Source organism: Mus caroli, unplaced genomic scaffold, assembly GCF_978045245.1.
Source record: "Mus caroli unplaced genomic scaffold, Mus_caroli_1 scaffold_4, whole genome shotgun sequence".
Lineage (NCBI taxonomy): Eukaryota > Metazoa > Chordata > Mammalia > Rodentia > Muridae > Mus > Mus caroli.
The window spans coordinates 86,934,942-86,954,985 of record NW_028227259.1 but is presented as its reverse complement, the minus strand read 5'-3'; the positions used below and the strand labels follow the sequence as shown (position 1 = coordinate 86,954,985).

The 20,044-nt window shown below is 35.0% G+C and overlaps 1 protein-coding gene across 6 annotated transcripts in view; it reads left to right on the top strand.

Moving 5' to 3' along the window:
* Epha5 (EPH receptor A5) overlaps positions 1-20,044 on the top strand; it is a 367,297-nt gene that overhangs the window by 70,661 nt on the left and 276,592 nt on the right. For all 6 annotated transcript variants that reach the window (XM_085836803.1, XM_021161798.3, XM_085836802.1 and 3 more), the window contains exon 3: positions 8,875-9,538. In XM_085836803.1, the coding sequence (XP_085692929.1) occupies positions 8,875-9,538 (664 nt within the window). The remainder of the gene's footprint in view (positions 1-8,874; positions 9,539-20,044) is intronic.

Here is a 20,044-nt window from a genome sequence, read left to right as displayed (position 1 = left end):
AGTTTGAGCATTAGGGTATGACATTGGGAGTGCCTACTGACTTGACATTGAGATGTTTTTATGCAGTAAGCATCTTATTTTCCCAATGAGAAATGAGTTGTCATCAATTGCAACACATTAAGTAGCAACAAATATACAAAAAATAATCACAATAGCCTGATACCTCACCATGCTATGTAGTTTTATGTCATCTTGACACAAGCTAGAGTCATCAGAGAGGACGGTACCTCCATTGGGAAAATGTCTCCATACCTAAGTTTCTAGGTAAGATTGTAATGCATTTCCTTAACTCATGATTGATGGAGGAGGGCCCAGTCTATTTTGGGCAATGTTATCCCAGGACTGGTGTTCCTGAATTCTATAAGAAAGAAGACTGAGCAAGCTATAGAATAATATAGTAAGCAACAGCCCTCCATGACCTCTGCATCAGCTGCTGCCTCTGAGCTCCTATCCAGTTTAAGGTCCACCCTGACTTTCTACAGTGATAGCCTAAGATGTAGAAGTATAAGACAAATAGAAACTTTATTCTCCAATTTGATTTTGTTAGAGGTGTTTTTATCAATAGAAACCCTAAGATACACACTTTTCCTACAGTTGGTCATAATTATATATGTATGTTGCTTATTCTTCTAGTATTTGTCTAGTTCACCTTCAGAGTAAATGTTTTCAACTGAATGCCCTAGGTCACATGAACATGTAGACAAATTGACTAGTTTCCCATCTAACAAAACAGAAAAAGATATTTCAAAATATTTTATAAATTCCTCTCTCATTCCGTACAAGCTTTAATCATGTTTACCCTCCCTCCATAAGGGGTCATACTGTCCACCTTCACTCTTCTCATCCATCTTTGTGCTTTTCCCCCACATCATATTCCAACAATTACCAATAATTCTATTGCTAGTGGTAAGAATGTGCCCTGTCTTTGCATCTCCGTGCTGCGATTTTCTTTCCTTGGGCTCCCACAAGGCTTGGGAGTGATGTCATGGCAGTTGTACGTTCATATGCTCAGCTGTCCTGCTGAGTCCATGGCAGTTGTATGTTCATATGCTCAGCGGTCCTGCTGAGTCCAGAAGATTCTTTTCTTTCTTTCTTTTTTTTGGGGGGGGGAGTTATGATTTTTTTATTGATTATGTTCCTTTTTCTGTGTTTCCTTGAAATGAACCAGGCTTCCTCAGCATATGCTTCGGATGTATGTATCCCTTTGAATTTTTTTAATTAGATATTTTCTTTGTATACAGAAGATACTTTTTCAGTAGGTGGATGACTACCCACTTCTCTGGCTCCTATACTTTATCTGCTTCCATAAGCTCTGAGCTTTGGAAGGAGGGATGCAGTGTATTTTTTCCCTATACTATTATGATGTGGATAAACTTCTAGTTATTTTTATCACCCACAAGAAGCAATTTATTTATGTCAACATTTAAAACTATTTAACCTAATTTTACTCACCTTAAGATACCAGGATATATGTCAATACACATACATACATACTTATATACATGTGTATATATGTATACACATGAATCAATGAAACAAAGAATCATGAATTAAGACATAAATCATTATAATAAACAAGATACAAACAAGGGCAAAGCCCAAAACATTTTGTTGCAGGGTTGATATGTCTAACTAGAAATAAAAAAAACCCTCTATTCTGAAATAGAGTATAGATTTTAATACCCATTCACTCTGTTCTTACTACATGTGCTGGGTTCATGGGAGATATTACTCTTTTTAATAAATCTCAAATCTCATGGTCTCAGGTTATCATGATACTGAACAGAACATACTACACATAGACTAGAACTTACTTATTGAAAAGAGAAAATGGCATTTAATTAATACTGAATAAGTCTCAAAGGACAAAAATTAAATAGTTTCAAATATGACATCATGAATAACGTACCTAAAGTAAGCTATGAATTATAACTGACCAAATGTAATGGTGAAGCATTATCAAACTGGCTAGTAGGCGAAACTAGAATCATAAAAAAATTGAGAATAATTGTAATTAGAATATATTTAAATAAATATTTAGAATTTTAGTAAAAATTACTGGTGTTAGGCTAGCAAGACTGCTAAATGGAAAAAAAAAGTGCATTTATCAAGACTATTGACCTGTACTTCATTTAAAGATTACTCATGATGGAAGAAGAGAACTGACTCCTGAACCTTGTCCTCTGATATCCACACATACACTGTGGTATGCAAATTCATGAGAGCATGAACACACACAAGAAAAATAAATATGTAAAAATTAAACATTTTTTTCAAATCTTCTAAATTCATAGATTTTATAATTTGATAATCTGGATAATTTACAGGAAAGAAACCTTAATTGTTTTAACCAGAACATAAATCATAAAGTCAGTGATCTTTCAGTTATGAATTATTTCCAATTAGTAGAGCTTTTGGATTAGGGAGGGATATGTAAATGAATTTTTGACATTAATTTTTTTACTACAGAGTCTGAGATTGCATCAGTACTAGAGCAGGCATGCCTCACTTCTAACACATTTGTTTCTGAATAATAGCATATACAGAAACAATTTTTTCTTCCAATTTTTATTAGATATTTTCTTCATTTACAATTCAAATGCTATCCCAAAAGTCCCTTATACCCTCCCCCCCACTGCCCTGCTCACCCCCAACACACCAACTCCCGCTTCCTGGCCCTGTACTGGGGCATATAAACTTTGCAAGTCCAAGGGCCTCTCCTGCCAATGATGGCTGATTAGGCCATCTTCTGCTACATATGCAGTTAGAGACAAAAGCTCAGAGGATACTGGTTAGTTCATATTGCTGTTCCTCATATAGGATTTATTATGAGTGCATGGTGACTAAAAATACTAGCATGGTTTATTGAAGTAGTAACTTGTGCAGTAGACTGAGGTGTTCCCCAAACCACCCTCAGATAAAAGAGGACATGTCTTAGAAGTCAGTTTGACCTGCAGAGACAAAGATTCCAACAGATACTGTGTTTATGTGTGCTTGAAAATGCCCTTTATTGTTTTTGGTCTTCAGATAGTCCATATTTGAAATGGTTAGTAATCCAATCTTTAGGCCCTCTCTACTATTTTTAAAAATTGAATATTAGCATTTTTAACTGGTCACAGTAGATAGTTTCAGTTCTCAAGAGCTGTTATGCCAGAGAGTGGATTCTAGGTTATATATTTAGAGATCAGAATACTTGGGACTAACACTGAACTGCAAGGCACGATTTTCTTCTGAAAAAGGAAAGTCTAGCATCTTTATTCAGAAGTTGACTAGGAAGTTGCTTTAGCTTCTTAGCTTCAATTGATTTGTTCCTTGATACAGACAGGAAAAAAAGATAACTAGAAATAAAATAAGGAAAACATAACTGGATGATTTATAACCCTGATAGCATTAAGGTCAGAATCAATTCCGTTCACACGATGGTGCTTAGTATGGATTTGGGAACACAATCTAAAGGAAGATTATAGCCTAAGCTCTGTGTCCTGAGTATTCTCAAGTATTAATGGATAAAGAAGTAATAACGTGTGCTAGTGGATTAGAAAGGAGAGCCTTGTAGAAGCAGACGGGATACGTAGCTCTCCAGGCAAGAAGCTTAGAAGGGCGCTCTGGGGGGTCTGGTTCATTGTTATTGTTGTTCCTATGGGGTTGCAAACCCCTTCATTTAGCTTCTCCAGTTCTTTCTCCAACTCCTCTCTTGGGGAGCCTGTGCTCAGTCCAATGGATAGCTGCAAGCATCCACCTCTGTATTTATCAGGCTCTGACATAGCCTCTCAGGAGACAGTCATATCAGACTCCTCTTCTTGGCATCCACAAAAGTGTCTGGGTTTGGTGTTTGTATATGGGATGGATCCCCAGGTGGGGCAGTCTCTGGATGGCCTTTCCATCAGTCTTTGCTCCACACTCCACACTCTGGCTCTGTAAACCACCAACCATGGAGCAACTCATGGCTCCAGCCACATGTGTAGCAGAGGATGGCTTTGTCAGGCATCAATGGGGAGGGGAGGCCCTTGGTCCTGTGAAGGCTCCATAAATGCCTCAGTGTAGAGAAATGCCAGCGTGAGGAGGCAGGAACATGTGGGTAGGTGAGGGAGTACCCTTATAGAAGCAAGGAGAGGAGGGAAGGGTCAGGGAGTGTGCTGAGGGGAAACTTGGAAAGAGTATAACATTTGAAATGTAAATAAAGAAATTATCCAAGAAATGGAGAAAAAAAAAAGAAAAGAGGAAAAAAGAAGCTTAGAAGGTCAGCAGCAGCAGATGGAAGGCATTTCTTACAGTTTTGGGAGAAAAAAGAATAGTGTGTGACGCATGGGAATCATTGACTCAGTTCCCTGAGTGTAGCTGACATGGGAGGCGTGACTAGGTGTGAAGGAGGAATGCAAACGTCCAGGAGTTTTCAGGACCTGAGAAAAGAGTGAAATCTGTATGTATCTGTGAGAGATGCCATGCCAACCTGAGGTCTCTGTATAACCAGGACTTAAATTAAGGCAAACACATAGGAAACAAACAGGAAAAAGGTGCAAAAAAAGAGCCTGGACTTCAAGTATACACCATAGAAAATTAACTGAACTTCAGAGGCTGCCTCTTGTCCATCTGATTAACATTCAGTGTCCAGCCCTTCCAAAGTTCACAGACTTTTCACTGCAAACAACAGAAAAATCAGAGAGTCTTTTCTGAACTTGAGAATCGTAGGCTATCCAGAAAAACGGAAGGGGCAATGTTTTCCATATCTTTCACAAAAAATTATGTAATCTCCTTGATATGTCTTTGGTAAAAGTAACTGGAAATACATGTAGCCCTTTTGTGAGTTTTTGCTGAAGAATATTTCTTTTTTTTTCATTTTTTGTCTTTATTTTATTTTATTTTGTTTCTTCATCATATCTATTTCTATGAACAGCAAGATAATTTCTTTAGGCTAAGAGAAATAAAACTATCAATCAACCAAGGGTATTATTTCAAATTCAATATAAAACAAATAAAACATTTTTCTCATTCTTTAAAGTATTTAAGTGCGGACTGGTGGAGATCTCTCTACAGCCCTTGATTGGAATTTATTTATTTATTTATTTATTTACTATAATGTTTAAAGTCTTTCTGTTTGGTCCTTGAAACATATTTTATGAGCCTTCAGTATTATTCTTGAAAGTATATATAAATAAATTTGTACCAGAACAGATTTTAAATACTTTATTTCCATGAACTAAAATGATATAGAGTACCAGGACATTAATGCACATGCTTTCAAATTGGCACCTGGAGGAGGAAGCATGCAACTGCCCTGTCGAACGACGCTTAGCTTGTATATTTAGCATTTGTTCCTCGTTTGAAAGGGCTGTGACTGCCTTGGTTTATAATGTTTGAGGATCCTGGTATTTTGCATTAATTTATTTGGTAACCTTATCTTTCTGGGCCTTGTAGCAATATATGACATAAAAACAATTCTTCTATAAGCATTTGAAGATGAATGATTAAAAACTCTGTTTTTCTTGAAACGATATCATAAAATAAGATAAATATTTATGCAATATTTTTTTGATTTTTTTTTTCTGATCAATGGTATTATTCCCTTTTAGTAATATAAAATACACCTATTCAATTGACCTTACGGTAAATTGATTTTTTAAAACTTTTTGTTCATTATTCTTTTACTTTAAAGATCAATTATGATATGAAGGAATGATTTACAATAAAAGAGTTACAAATTGCTCATGAAAAGAATATATATGCAGTTTGTTGTTAGAATGACCAATTAGCTGAGATAAAATCGGTAGCAAAGTTGATATTCCTTTTCAAGAGAGAAAACATGATCAGAATGAAAGGATTTACCTCTCAGATAACACAAACATGTGGAAGTTGTTGTCATGATGAGACGTTTGCATGTTTCTCTTGTGAATTTGAGTCACTCAGCAATTTTCCCTCATTAGCACCTCTTACACATGTCTGTCTAATGGCAGCTAGAAGTTTTAGGTAGGCAATCTGAAGTGTGAGATTTATTTCCAAGGACTGACTCTATATTTTCCACATCCTTGCCAAATGAACAGAATGGAAAGAAAATGCTAGGCTTAATTTCACATCTACAGAAATTAATTTCTCTGAGTTTCTTTTGTTATCATAAACAATGTCTAAATCTATGTATCCTCCATTTATTGAAAACCAGTGTTACCCATTGCTACCAATGTAAATCAAGTATATTAAAAGCTTACTTTTATAGAGTATAATTATGTAGTTAATTATATAGAGCTTAAGTAGTTTCTGTACAAATTTAAATTTTTTTTCTTTAACTTAACTGGTATCAAACAGTGAGTGTCTATAGTGGGCTATTCTGGAATGTGATGCCTTAAGATTCTCTAAATACTTTAGTGGGAATAAGTGATTTGTAAGTCTTGTTTGCTCAAATTATATGGAATTTATATAAAGAGTATTTATTATTATCATATGTAGCATACATTTAGAATGTCAGGATGGTTATAAATAGATAGTGCACCAATATAAATCTCTCATTCCATTTTGACCCAATTAATATGCAAAATGATAAGAATAACTCTGGTCAAATATATAGATTTTATCTCTAATTTAAATCATTCTCTGAGTTATGGATAAATCAATTAACACCTGTTTAGCTTTCAAATTAGTGAATTTTTTTCTGAATAAGAAACTTAGTGAATTAAAAATCTATTATTCATTTTGAACTAATAGATTTTCTTTCAAATTGTATTATATTCATGTGTCCTCTGCAACTTTAAAATATTAAATAAATGACTATGCTCTCAAACACAAACTCTTCCTCTGGTGTGCTTTTTATTCTCATTTTCTCTTGTAAAATTATTCACTTTTTTTCCAGTTAAACTTTATTTTTCTTGTTAGTTTGAGACCTCTTCAAAAACACCTCTTGTAGTTAAGTCATAGGAAGAAAAGTTAAATCTTAGTTTGCAGTTTTAAAGGATTTGGTCCTTAATCAATTGGGCCCCACTGCCATTAGTCCTGGGGTGATTCAGAGGAGCTGGCAAGGGCATGTGGCAGGGAAAAACTGCTCACCCTTGCAGAATACAGGAGAGAGGAAAAGGGACCACGTCCTTAAATTCTGAATGAAATGAATTAATAATCTCTTTCTGTTACCCCAACTCCTACCAGATCCTTTTCACCTCCTTGTTTACTATATTTAATGATTTTGCTTTCTCTCTGCACACTCCAAATCTGCAATCAGCAGTGTAAACAGACAAATTAAAATAAGACAAATGAAACAAAATAAAAAGCCACACTGCGTAAGAAAGAAAGAAAGAAAGAAAGAAAGAAAGAAAGAAAGAAAGAAAGAAAGAAAGAAAGGAAGGAAGAAAATAAGAAAAGAAAGAAAGAAGAGAAGAGAAGAGAAGAGAAGAGAAGAGAAGAGAAGAGAAGAGAAGAGAAGAGAAGAGAAGAGAAGAGAAGAGAAGAGAAGAGAAGAGAAGAAGAGAAAAGAGTCCGTTTTGTGTTAGCTGGGCCTACCTACAGATTGTGACCCTCCACTGAAGAACACAGGTTTTCCCTTTCCCAGTAGGCACTACTTGCAAGTAGCTTCTTGGTATGTGTGGGTGTTCGTGCCCACTTACTCTTCTGACTGTTTGGATTTTGTCTGAATTGATGGTGTGCAGATCTTATGCATATCCCCAGTTTCTGTGAGTTTATGTCTGTGTCCCCCTAGTGTGCAAGGAAGTTGTTTCCTTGACGTCATCCACCACCTCTGGCTCTTTCCTTATTTCTGCCTTCTCTTCTGCATAGCCTTGAGAGAAAGCAGTTGATAAATAAATAAATAAATAAATAAATGACAAGCTACAACAACAACAACATCCTATTTAGGACCAAATTGCTCCCTTTCAGCACATTGTTCAGTTGCGGGTCTCTCTGTTCACTGCCATCTACTGTGAGGGCTCCAGTGGTCCCCTCATCTACGGGTACATCAATATATTAGTTAGTCATTTCTTGATTGCTATGTAACAGTTCATTGTGCCAACATCTCCCGAACAGTTCTGTGGGCTAGGATCAAATGATTAACCCAACTTAGATACTATCCAAACCATAAATTAATCTTATTTATAGACTCTCTGTTGTGTTTTACAAAAAGATAGAGAAACCCGTGATACGTTTGGTGTAGTAAGGTATGGTATGGGAGAAGGGGGTGCCTCTGTGGGTCCTTACTGAGGCATCCCTTCCCCCTGAGGGACCAGCCCCAGGATAGTTTAGTATAGACTAGAGTTTATTCAGAAGGGGAGTTGAGAGAGGGAGAGAGAGAGAGAAATTAAAGGAGTAGAGGCAAGCCCTGAGCACTTGGAAAGAGAAAGGGGGAGGGGAATTGGAAGAAAGGGAGAGCAGGAGCAAGAAGAGATAGCAAGAGAGTGAGGAGGGGGCAAGCAGCTCCTTTTATAGTAAGCAAGGCACACCTGGCTGTTGCCAGGTAACTGAGGTGTGGAGCCTAGATTAAATGTCAAACCTTATCTTTGTCCATTTTCCTTACCTTTCTTTACTATACACATAGCTATTTCTAATTTTTTTTAAAGTATACATTTTTCTTCTTTAGCCATTTCATTCCTAATTTTTCCACCTTTGGGTAATTTCTGATGACACACTTAACACTTGGGTGTGTAGAGACATAGGTAGTTGGAGAGTAATGCTTAGTATGCACGAGACCACAGATTGAATTCCTAACATGAAATTCAAGAAATCAAAAAATAAAAATGTTATTTTTTTGTGAGTCTCTTCTCCCAAAGCTCTTTATATGACTTATTTCAATATGAATAAACATATATTTCTTTGGATAAGTTAGTTTTATGACTTTTTATGATTTTTCTGTTTCATTCTGAGTTTCCAAACTTTGTTCACGTCTTTCTATTTTATCTTGTGCAGTGGGAAGAGATTGGTGAAGTTGATGAGAACTATGCCCCCATCCACACATACCAAGTGTGCAAAGTTATGGAACAGAATCAGAATAATTGGCTGTTGACCAGTTGGATCTCTAACGAAGGTGCTTCCAGAATCTTTATTGAACTCAAGTTCACTCTAAGAGACTGCAACAGCCTTCCTGGAGGACTGGGGACTTGTAAGGAGACATTTAACATGTATTATTTTGAATCGGATGATGAGAATGGGAGAAGTATCAAAGAGAACCAATACATCAAGATTGATACCATTGCTGCAGATGAGAGCTTCACAGAACTTGATCTTGGTGACCGTGTCATGAAACTGAATACGGAGGTCAGAGATGTCGGACCTCTGAGCAAAAAGGGATTTTATCTTGCTTTCCAAGATGTCGGTGCTTGCATTGCTCTGGTTTCTGTCCGTGTCTACTATAAAAAGTGTCCCTCTGTAGTAAGGCACTTGGCTATCTTCCCTGACACTATCACTGGAGCAGATTCTTCACAGTTGCTAGAGGTGTCAGGCTCCTGCGTCAACCATTCTGTGACAGATGATCCTCCCAAGATGCATTGCAGTGCTGAAGGGGAGTGGCTGGTTCCCATCGGGAAATGCATGTGCAAGGCTGGATATGAAGAGAAAAATGGTACCTGCCAAGGTAAGCCTTTGCCTGTCCATTTGTAAGGGCCTTGAACTTCTCTTGGATCATGTATATGTGTTTCCACCAGTGATTAGAAGGGATACTTTTATGGAGAGTATTTCCCTTCCGGTTTGATTTCTTCTCTGGATCTCAAAATTTCCAAGCAATAATGAAAGATTTAATGCACGATTTTACTGACGATACATAATTAATGCTCAGAGATTCTCTGGCTCTCCATGTGATGTTTCATATTCACCTTATCTTCAGAAGTTTTCCTTTGAATGGCACAGCCAATAGCTTACCAACATCCATTGTAGGATTGTTCATCTACCACTGTGGTTTTTCTCTCATGAAGTTGTTTTCTATCCTTGTTTTGCTGTGTCGAATGTAAATGAGAAAAAAACTTGTCCTGGCATGCTTTTAACTGCCATTTAAAAATTCTTCACAAGCAGGTTTAGAAATATGAACTTCTCAGAAAAAAAAATGTCATCTTGCAGGACTTAGCTTACTATGTTGTTTACATATGGTTGCAATTAGATGCTTGCTTTTCAAAATTTATTGATCAATTTTAAATGCATAACAACCAGTGCCCCATGAAAATAAGTGTTCGGAGACCGAGCCAATACAGAAAGGTCATTTCAAAGCAATTTGCACTTGGAGAGTTTTTTTTTTTTCTTCCTGCTCTAATTTTTCTTTTAAATTGAAACTTGATCATGCATGCTTCCTCATTCATTTGAAAATGCTCTCACTTTGCCTCCAGTGTGGTAAGTTGCCCTTTCAGACTTGGATATTTATCAATGGCTTTTTGAAACAGGATAGTACTTCATGCCAAAGAGAACAGTGTATGAAAAAGAAAGCATATTTTTTTCCTTTGAAAATGTGTGCTCTCATGATATCTTAATTTTAAGTAACAACAGAGGTTCATGTTATTGACTGAGGAGAAAACCCAACGCTGAGCACACCCTTCTGTCTCTTCATAACTGTTCTTGTTTTCTAAGGCCTTTTTATGTGTACTAACCTATCTAGTTTGCTCAAGCTTGACTTTAGATTCATTAAACATCAAGAGAGACAAAACAATATTATTTACTTGGCAATCTCAATGAGGCTGGTTTATTAATTCTCTCAAAAAACTCTTGCATGAACTCACATTTCCTTTTTCAGTATCAGCTCCTATTGTATTACTTTTACATTATTACCTATAATAAATTATATAGTTATTTTTCAATGTAAGTTCCTGATACACATATACACGGAAATACACACATATACACTTAGGAACATTGTCAAGTGGACATTGTATGTCTAAATCCTTCTAAGGTTTGGGAGTAGTGAAACAGTTCATTTGATTAGGTTTATGTAAGCTGTCTAATACTTTGGTTTTTGTTTTTGAACATTTACATTTTTTTATGGTGAGGTCATATGTAATTATATGGTAAAAATATCAATTAAATTAATATTGACTGTAGTTCATTATAAAATATTATAGATAAAAAGTTTATTAGTAATTTTTTAACTTTATTTTCAAGGCAACAATCTCCTGATCTTTTATGTTATTTTAAGGAGTAGGTAAAGGCTAAACTAGACCACTACAAAATTGGTTCTCATTCCAATTAACAGATGGTATAAGAAGCCCCTGTACCCTTAGAGGGTAAAATTTGAATGATGAGATGAAAATATTCTATTGGCACCTACCATTGAACGTGTCATATCTCAAGGGAGTAGGGCTTCTCTATGAATGTCTGCTAGTGTGAGAAGTTAACATTTTATATTATTATTTAGCCTCATATCTTACATAATTTGAGTAGCGAGCACAGTGAGTGAGATCTGGATGAACTGCAAAAGCCATGTTTAAAAACTCCTCCATATTAATATGGTGAAATAGGTGAGCACTGGCTACCTGAGTTCAATTCCCAACACTGATACGGCATTTAGCAATTGTTTTTAACTTCCGTTGCAGGAAATCCCACATCGTCATCTGACCTCTTTGTGCACCAAGAATGTATGTAGTACACAGAAATAATACAGGCAAAACACTCATGCTGTTAATTAAAGAAATTAAATGAATGCATCTAAATTCTTGAGTTTGTCTCTCTGCTGAGGCAGTATTCAGGGTTTTCAGTGTGACCGACTGTATAAGTATATTGTATACAGAGATATCCATATGAATAATGCCTCTTTTAAACATTTTCAGAGACTTTAAAATTTTTTATGTGTGAGTATTTACCTTTAAATATGTCTCTGTACCATGAGCATTCCTGGTGCCCACGGATGAAGGAAGAGAGCATCCGGTGCTGCAATAGGAATTTAAGACCATTGTGAGCTGCCATGTAGGTGCTGGAAATGAAACCTCGTTTGTATGCAAAATGCTCTTAGCTGCTGAGACACTTTTTTTGCCCCAGCCAATTGTCTTTAATAGTATAAAATATTTTTATCAATTTTAGTAGAATTTAAACATATTGATTTTATAAATTACCCATCTTATTGATTAAACTCTCAAAAAATTGAGAGTTTGCTTTGGGGCCTTATATGCTCTCACACCTTCTGGAAAAATTTATATAGATAGTGCATATGTGTGAAGGAATGGCAGAAATGCCATTGGACTTAAATTATACCACTGTAACCTGCACTACTGAAATAGTGAGTTAAAAGTGCCGTTTCAGATAATATTCTTGGCCACAAGTCTCTGACTGATTCAGAAATTTTCTTCCTAAATACCAATCCAAACCATCAAATATTTCCCTAGAAATTACCACTCAGTTATATCTCTCCTAGAATCATTCACTATCCTCTACTTCCTTTTCCAATTAAAGTTAGATATTATTGAAACTATGTTTTAAATTATAATGCATGGCTTTATGCATAGTTTTCACTTAAAAGCCTGTGAATGTAGCATGTATAAAGAAATAAAAAGCTTCCTGCTTTACACATGTGTCTTTTTCCCCCCTCTGAATTTTAAAATTGAGTAGTGAGCATTATGATATATATATATATACTCTCTCTCTCTCTCTCTCTCTATATATATATATATATATATATATATATATACTCTATATACTCTCTATATATATACTAATATATATGTATATGCATGTATACACACACACACACACACACATATATATATATATATATATATATATATATATATATATATTCCTGTCTTAGGGTTGCATGCTGTGATGAGACATCATGATTCAAATCAACCTTCCTTGGGAAGGAAAAGATTTCTTTGCTCATTCTTTCACATCATTGTTCATCCTGGAAGGAAGTCAGGACAGGAACTTATGCAGGGCAGCATCCAGTTAGGCGGGACAAATACAGAGGCCATGAAGGAGTTGCTGCTTATTGGCTTGCTCTTCCTGGCTTGCTCAGCCTTCTCTTTCAGCAGGCCACCAAACACAACAGACTGAGCTTATTAATGGATCCACTAACAGTCATGGATCATTAATTTTAAAAATGTCCTACACTCTTATCCAGTCACAGCCTGATTCACTGGAGGTGTTTTCACAATCATGGTTCCATCCTCTCAGATGACTCTCCTTGTGTGAAGTTGACGTAAAACTAGCCAGCACATGATCTCATGATTAGGTCTGTCCTTATTTTTGACTGTTCTTTGTTCTCTTCTCTACATTGGAAGCATGCACTGTTTGTTCAGTTTTTCAGAAAGTGTTTTACTTGTTTTTTTATAGTCTTCTTTTACACCCTTGAATGGTCATGTCTCCATCCTTCCTGGTTAACTTCTACTCAATCACCCTTCCAATCTGCAGTCTAGTATTCCTCTGGAGGAATACCATGACTGGTCAGTTCTAGGCATGCCTCCCTCTTGTTTACTCACACACTGCCCTTTCTTAGACTTAGACTCCTAAGTGTTTACCTAGTTTATAATTTATTATGTCCCCAATGATTCTTTCTCCTTCTACTACACTACTCATGCTTTATGGCAGGGGTGGTATATCTTTGACTTAAAAAAGTAAGAAAGAATTTGGAAACAAGGAGGAAAGGGAGTAGATTCACCAAAAGAAAAGAGAATGTAATAAGCTACACAAAATACCATTTTGCTTATTTATTTTTACATTTCTGTTTACATACAGAATTTTTCCCGGACTCAAAATCTTTTAAAACAATGGTTTCTTATCAAGTATTCAGAGGCCAAATTCAATATGCAGAAATAAGTCATTTTCATACTATGAAGTGATTGGCATTTCATGTATTCAAGACTGTGGAGACCATCTTAGTCAATTTTGTCAAAGCACAAAAGTGGCCTATTGAAATATATTTTTAAAGTGGCCTTATTACATAATGTCATTTAATTACTTACTTTCTCTGCTAACCAAATTAGGTTAAGGTTTAATTAAGGCTGTAATTATGTCAAGACGCTGAAATTTGAATACATTTGTTGCAGTACATTATCATATATGAATATTTGCAGACTTCTCTGGGTGATGACATGATAAGCCTAGTCAGTCATCCTGTGTGAGCTATAACACCTGTAGGCACGATGAGCTTGACCTAAAGATATCCAGGATTTGCATTTCAGGATTGAGAGTGGAAGGCAGTTAATTAACTATATTATCTCATCCTTACTAATAACATAGCAGAGGTACAGTGGCCAAGGCAAGCTAAGCAATGTAAGACCCTTTATCTTCATACCACTTGAAACTCCCACTGAACTTCCTTTCAGAGAAGTGGACAGCTGTATCTGTAATAGTCTCTGTTGAGTCAAACAATAAAATACTCTAGCTTTCATTTTATTAACTTAAAATCTGCTACATATTAGCTTCATAATGCTGAAATACATGCCTCATTTTCTCTAATTAACAACAATAAATATGCAAAATTATTTCTTTGAAACTTTTTTTGTGTTAGGAAACAAATACTAACTCAAATCCATTTAGCCATGTGTGTTTCCTTACCTGTTATTTATCATTATTTCCATGTTATTTTTCCCCCTCAGGAGTCATATGATTTTCTTTTTTAGTACAAAATGGTTAGAAAAGCCCATTTTGGAAGTTTCTGCTTTTTATTGAAATGGATGTGTTTGACAGAAGTAATTGAGTTCACATGAATCAAATGTTGCCTGCTGAGTTCTCCCGTGCTTGTGTTGCTGGCATACTCAGATGCAGAGCAAGACCACTAATCTTCATCACTTGTGAGTGGAATGAAGTAGCAATTTGAAATTAGCCCTACATAATTATGGTTTCACTTCTATTAAATGGGGAAAAGAGATTTAGATTGTGGGTCACTGCCAAAACCAGTTGGAGTGAAGAAGGTATATAGTGTGTGCTAAAATACAGGGTAAAGCATGTTGCCCCTCAAGGGCTGTGGAGGAAAAGCTCTTGTTAATTGTCCAACTGGGAGATGATTGCGCAGCAAGGAAAAGTGTAGTGAAAATACCCAACTCAGGAAAGAGCTTTGATTCAGAAACAGTTCAGATACAGCAAGGAACAATATGGTGATCATTCATATTTCTGGCTCATATTTATGATTGCACAAAAAACTGGCTGGAAGTATAGCATATTAGGTGTTCCTGTAATTATTCATTGGGAAGCCTAGTTATTTTTAATTAGGCACATTACCAAAAAACATCAAAGAATTTGAACTGTTGGTTCTATTTTACTCAACAATAAGAATGCTATTTTATTCAAGAATAAGAAACTAATCTTAATTTTAAAATTTCAGCCAATGTTAGGAGTTATACAAGTATAAAATGAAAGTGGTTTGTGTGTGTGTAACTGTATATTCATGGGTGGATATGTGCATGTATGTATGCATGTGTATTCATATGTATGTATGCAGGTGTTCATAAATTTATGCACCTGTGTTTGCAGGTATGTATGTGCTCTATGTATCCATGTATGTATGTTCATGATTGTGTTTGTGTACACATGTGCACATACCCTTCAGATAGGAGGAAACACCATGAACTGGCAAATAACTAGCTCATCCCTCATGTTTATTTTCCTGTATGACACATAAGGATAATAAAAATAGATGAGTTTTGGTTCTTTCAGCTTAAACCATGTTCTACTGGGGTTTTGGAGAAGTTCTACAATAGTTTTACAGAATATTGTCCTTGCTTTTTGTTCCCTTTCATTCTAAGCAATATTTTCAACATTGTCATTAATGTTTTTAGTCAAATACTTATGAGCTGATGGGAGTGAGAATGTGGGTCAGAGATGTCAGGGAGGATTTTAGCAGGCTCTTTGATCTCACACAGAGGAAGCCTTAGGAATTCTACACTTCATTTTGAAAGTGAAAAACCACCTCCAGAGATCGGCAAGTACTTTATGTGATATCCTCCCTTACCATTTAGGCAGGGTTGAGAAGCACTAATCTAAGTTTCCCCAGTGCACATCCATGCCAACAAAACCAAACACATACAATTGGAAAAGTAGGAAACATCACTTTAGCTTTAGAGGTATGATAGATTCTATGGAACAAACAAGGTATGTGTATTAAAAGCTACCTAAATTAACTTGAAAATGGTGAGACAGAGAGTATGAAAGACAGCAATCTAGAAATTTAAGTGCATTGATTCAGATTCAGAATGCTTGTGTTCAAGTTGCTCATTTTATTTCACTGTCTATCTTTTAAAGACAAGAGTCTGGATACCTGAGTTCTATTTTTCTTTACTTTCTTCTTCTTTTACTGCTTCATAGCAACTGCTAGATGATAGGCCCATAACATAGAGTTGAAGATATTATATTATTTTCTGGACACACTTCCTGTTTATTATTCTTTATTAAAAGTGTCTTTATTAGTATATACATTTTAACATAAATCTAGAGTAGCTCTAGGATAGAACAATCATGATTTTTTTAACTTGCATTGTATATAATTATACTTTCTAGAATAACATACGTATAAAAGGATAATATTACATATCATTTAACTAGGTAAACCAAACTATATAAATATCTATGTGCTTTCTATATAAAAAAAATACATTTCTAGATTGTCAGCACTGTAAGAAATCCTACATAGTATCGCTCCTTCTTTAATCTAATGTTGTTTCAACCAATATGTACACTCTGTGCAATGCTGTTCCTTATGAAGTCTAGGAAGACAGACAATGGCACATGGGTATCACCTTTGAATAGCAGATGTAGGAGATTTTCTGCTGGCTATGGGAAACAGAATATGCTTACTTAGGGTGAACTTTAGATATTCAGAAAAAATTTGAGACTCATATGCATAGATACTAGAATGTATTGATGTTTTTACTATTTAATGCATGTCTGTACTACTTATTATAAAGTATATAAATTAAATATATTTTACTCTAAAAAATTGGTGTTTATTAAAGACATTGAGAAAATTCCAGAAATAAAGATAATAATGCAGCAACCACGTAAGTGCTTAATGCAGAGATATCATATGGTGTACTAATTTATATTACACTAAACTGTTACATCTATCCTAGTTTTCCCAATATTAAAATGTTAAACTTTGGGAAATAAAAGACATATTGATTCTTGAATTAACTGGATAAATGAGCCTGTTTTAAAAATCTGTTGCACTCTCTTAAAGATAGAGAAGTCTTCATAAATATTTAAGGTCAAATATTTGCATGTTAAATATGGAATAATTGAGCTTATAAGTGACTGTTATTTTGTGGATAGGTTTTTATGTTATTATGCCAACTGAGAATAACCTTCTACATAAAAGAAGTCACTATTTTACTACTCTAGAAGTCAACTACTAAATTGCTCCATATATGTAGATACTAAACAAGAGGTCTTAGCAAGCCAGTAAATGGAACCTAAGGGTGAGATGCCTATCATTTTGTTGCTCAGACATTTAAGCATGATTCACGGACTTGTTTTCTCAATCATTACATCATACTTGTGACATGTTTATGGAAGAATATACACTGAATTTAGAATTACCATAATAACTGTAAGAGCTGCATGCTGCATATCATCTTTATAATAATACTAATAGCTATGTAACATTTAATTTGAGCAAATTCTCATGCTCTTTCATAATGGTGATGACGAATCCCACATTGTTACTATGTGAGTTCATTTTAACCTCAGTGAACCTAAACATCAATATGGTTATGAGGCTGGAGAATTATTTTTTTTAAAAAAGCCTTGAATTTTTTGAGAACATCTCTTTTTATTAAATATTTGTTCAGAAAAAATGTCCTGCATACACTCCTTTTGTAATATTAACGTCTTATAGGAAAATGAACAGAAAAAGTTTAATAATTAACATATGAACAAGGATAGTTATGTATCTGATGACACATTTTAATTTCTCATTTGATATCTCTTTAAAATAGCATTAGAATGTGCCAGAACACATACCACAAAACAGCCCTTTTCTTCAGTTATTTGGATTTTTCATATTTTTTCATATATCAGTAAAAGAAACAAATTTTAGTATAAACAATTCCAAGTAATACTGTAAAGGAAAAAATTAAAATAAGGATCTGGTTAATAGTACTTGTTCCCTTTTCAGAGGACCTGGATTTGCAGTTCCATGGGGAATAATACCCTTTCCTGATTCCTCATGGAAACACACACACACACACACACACACACACTATTATATATATGCAGGCAAAATATTCATACACAAAAATAAAACAAATAAACATAAAAACATAAATGTTATAGGTAAATAATAGTAGAACTCCTCTAACATGCATTTCGTTACTTTAATGTGGACTTCACATATGAGGTATAAAATTATTAATCACTAGATTAGTAGCAAAATTAATATGGGATACCAATAAGGGATGAAATTAACATCAATAGTATCACACAAATACCATGTTTTGAATATAAATTTAGAATTGTTTATAAACTTTTTAATTACATTTATTTATTTATTTACTCTATGTGTGTGTATTGTATGTGTGTGTGTGTTTGAATATTTCATGTACTTGTAGAGGTCAGAGGACATCTTGAAGTATTCAGTTTTTCCCTTCCCTCATATGGATCCAAGGAATTAAACTCAGATCATCACTCTTGAAGGCTAGCATCTGCTGAGTTTTCTCACTGACCCTAGTTTATTAACCTCATCTTATTATTTTTTTATAATTTATGCTGTATTTAACAACATTTTATTAAAATGATTGACATGAGGTTTGTTATCATTAAACATCCATGATGAACCAGACTGAAGAGCACTGCCTCTTTTTTGGTTAGTATTAAAACAAATCATTAGGACTGGGCATACACCTCATAGACAGAATGCTTGCAAAACATATGAAGTGTCTTCAGTACAGAATAAAATTAATTGGAGAAATAACTTAGGCCTCATCTATTGAGATTTACCTAATGTAACTGCTATATGGATTAACCTTGAAAAGAACTTACAATTTACTTAGCAATTTTGAGACTGTATTTAAAAAACATCCTATTAATTAAAAACTAATATGCAATTTAACTTCTATCTATGTATCACTTTACCTTCTTATCAGAATGATCCTCCTGTATATATGGTTCATCTTACTTACCAAACCATATCCCATGTAGGGCTGGAGAGATAGTTCAATTAAAAATACTTTTTTCTTCAATTGTAGAGAACCAGTGTTCAATTCCCAGTGCCCACATGATGCTTGTAATCACCTGCATTTCTGATTCTAGGGCGTATGACACTGTCTTCTGGTCTCTAAGGGCTTCTGCATACACAGCATATACAAAAGTTCATGCACACACACACACACACAAACACAGAGATATGCACACATGCATAAACATGAACACCAGCATGAATACAATCAAATAAAATTATAGTCTCTTGAGCACTCAGTTAGAAAGTGTGCCATTAACAATCACAATAAAATGTGAAACTGTCTCTTATCCATAGTCTTTTAACCAGCTCTCAGTACCCTTGACCCATAGTTTCCTCCCTCCCTCCCTCCCTCCCTCCTTTCTTTCTTTCTTTCTTTCTCTCTCTCTCTCTCTCTCTCTCTCTCTCTCTCTCTCTCTCTCTCTCTCTCTCTCTTTCCTGTCTTTCTGTTCCTGGGTCTGGATCACATTTTAAATTCCAGCTTTTAATTCTTTGGTGTTTGCATGCTTGTATGTACTTAAGGGTTTTCTATGTCAGAACCAAAATGTTTTGTTGATATATTTAAGTCTTTTCAGAGCATGCAGATAATGTCTTCTTTTAGCACTACTAAGGTGTAGTTTGGACACAAAGGGAGGATAGAAAGAAGAGCCCCAGTTTGGGGAAGCAAAAATTAGAGCAAATAATCATTTGACTGATGGATCACTCCATTTCTTTGACGCAATTATTACTAAGACTCTGACTTGGAGAATGAATGCTCCCAAGATCCTGCTGTGTGATTGTAAAGAAGAATAATAATGCACTACTCCATATGCATAAGGGCTTTGCATCTGATAAATAGAAAGCTCTTTGAAAGTAGTATATTAAGACATCTCTAAGATAAAAAAATCAAAGTGTTGTTTTCCATTCCATGGACTGGAAAACAAGCTGATTTATCCATTTCCGAGATTTAATGTCACTTTTCTATCCCAGCTTCTTTTCTGTTTTGGGATCTGAAAGTGA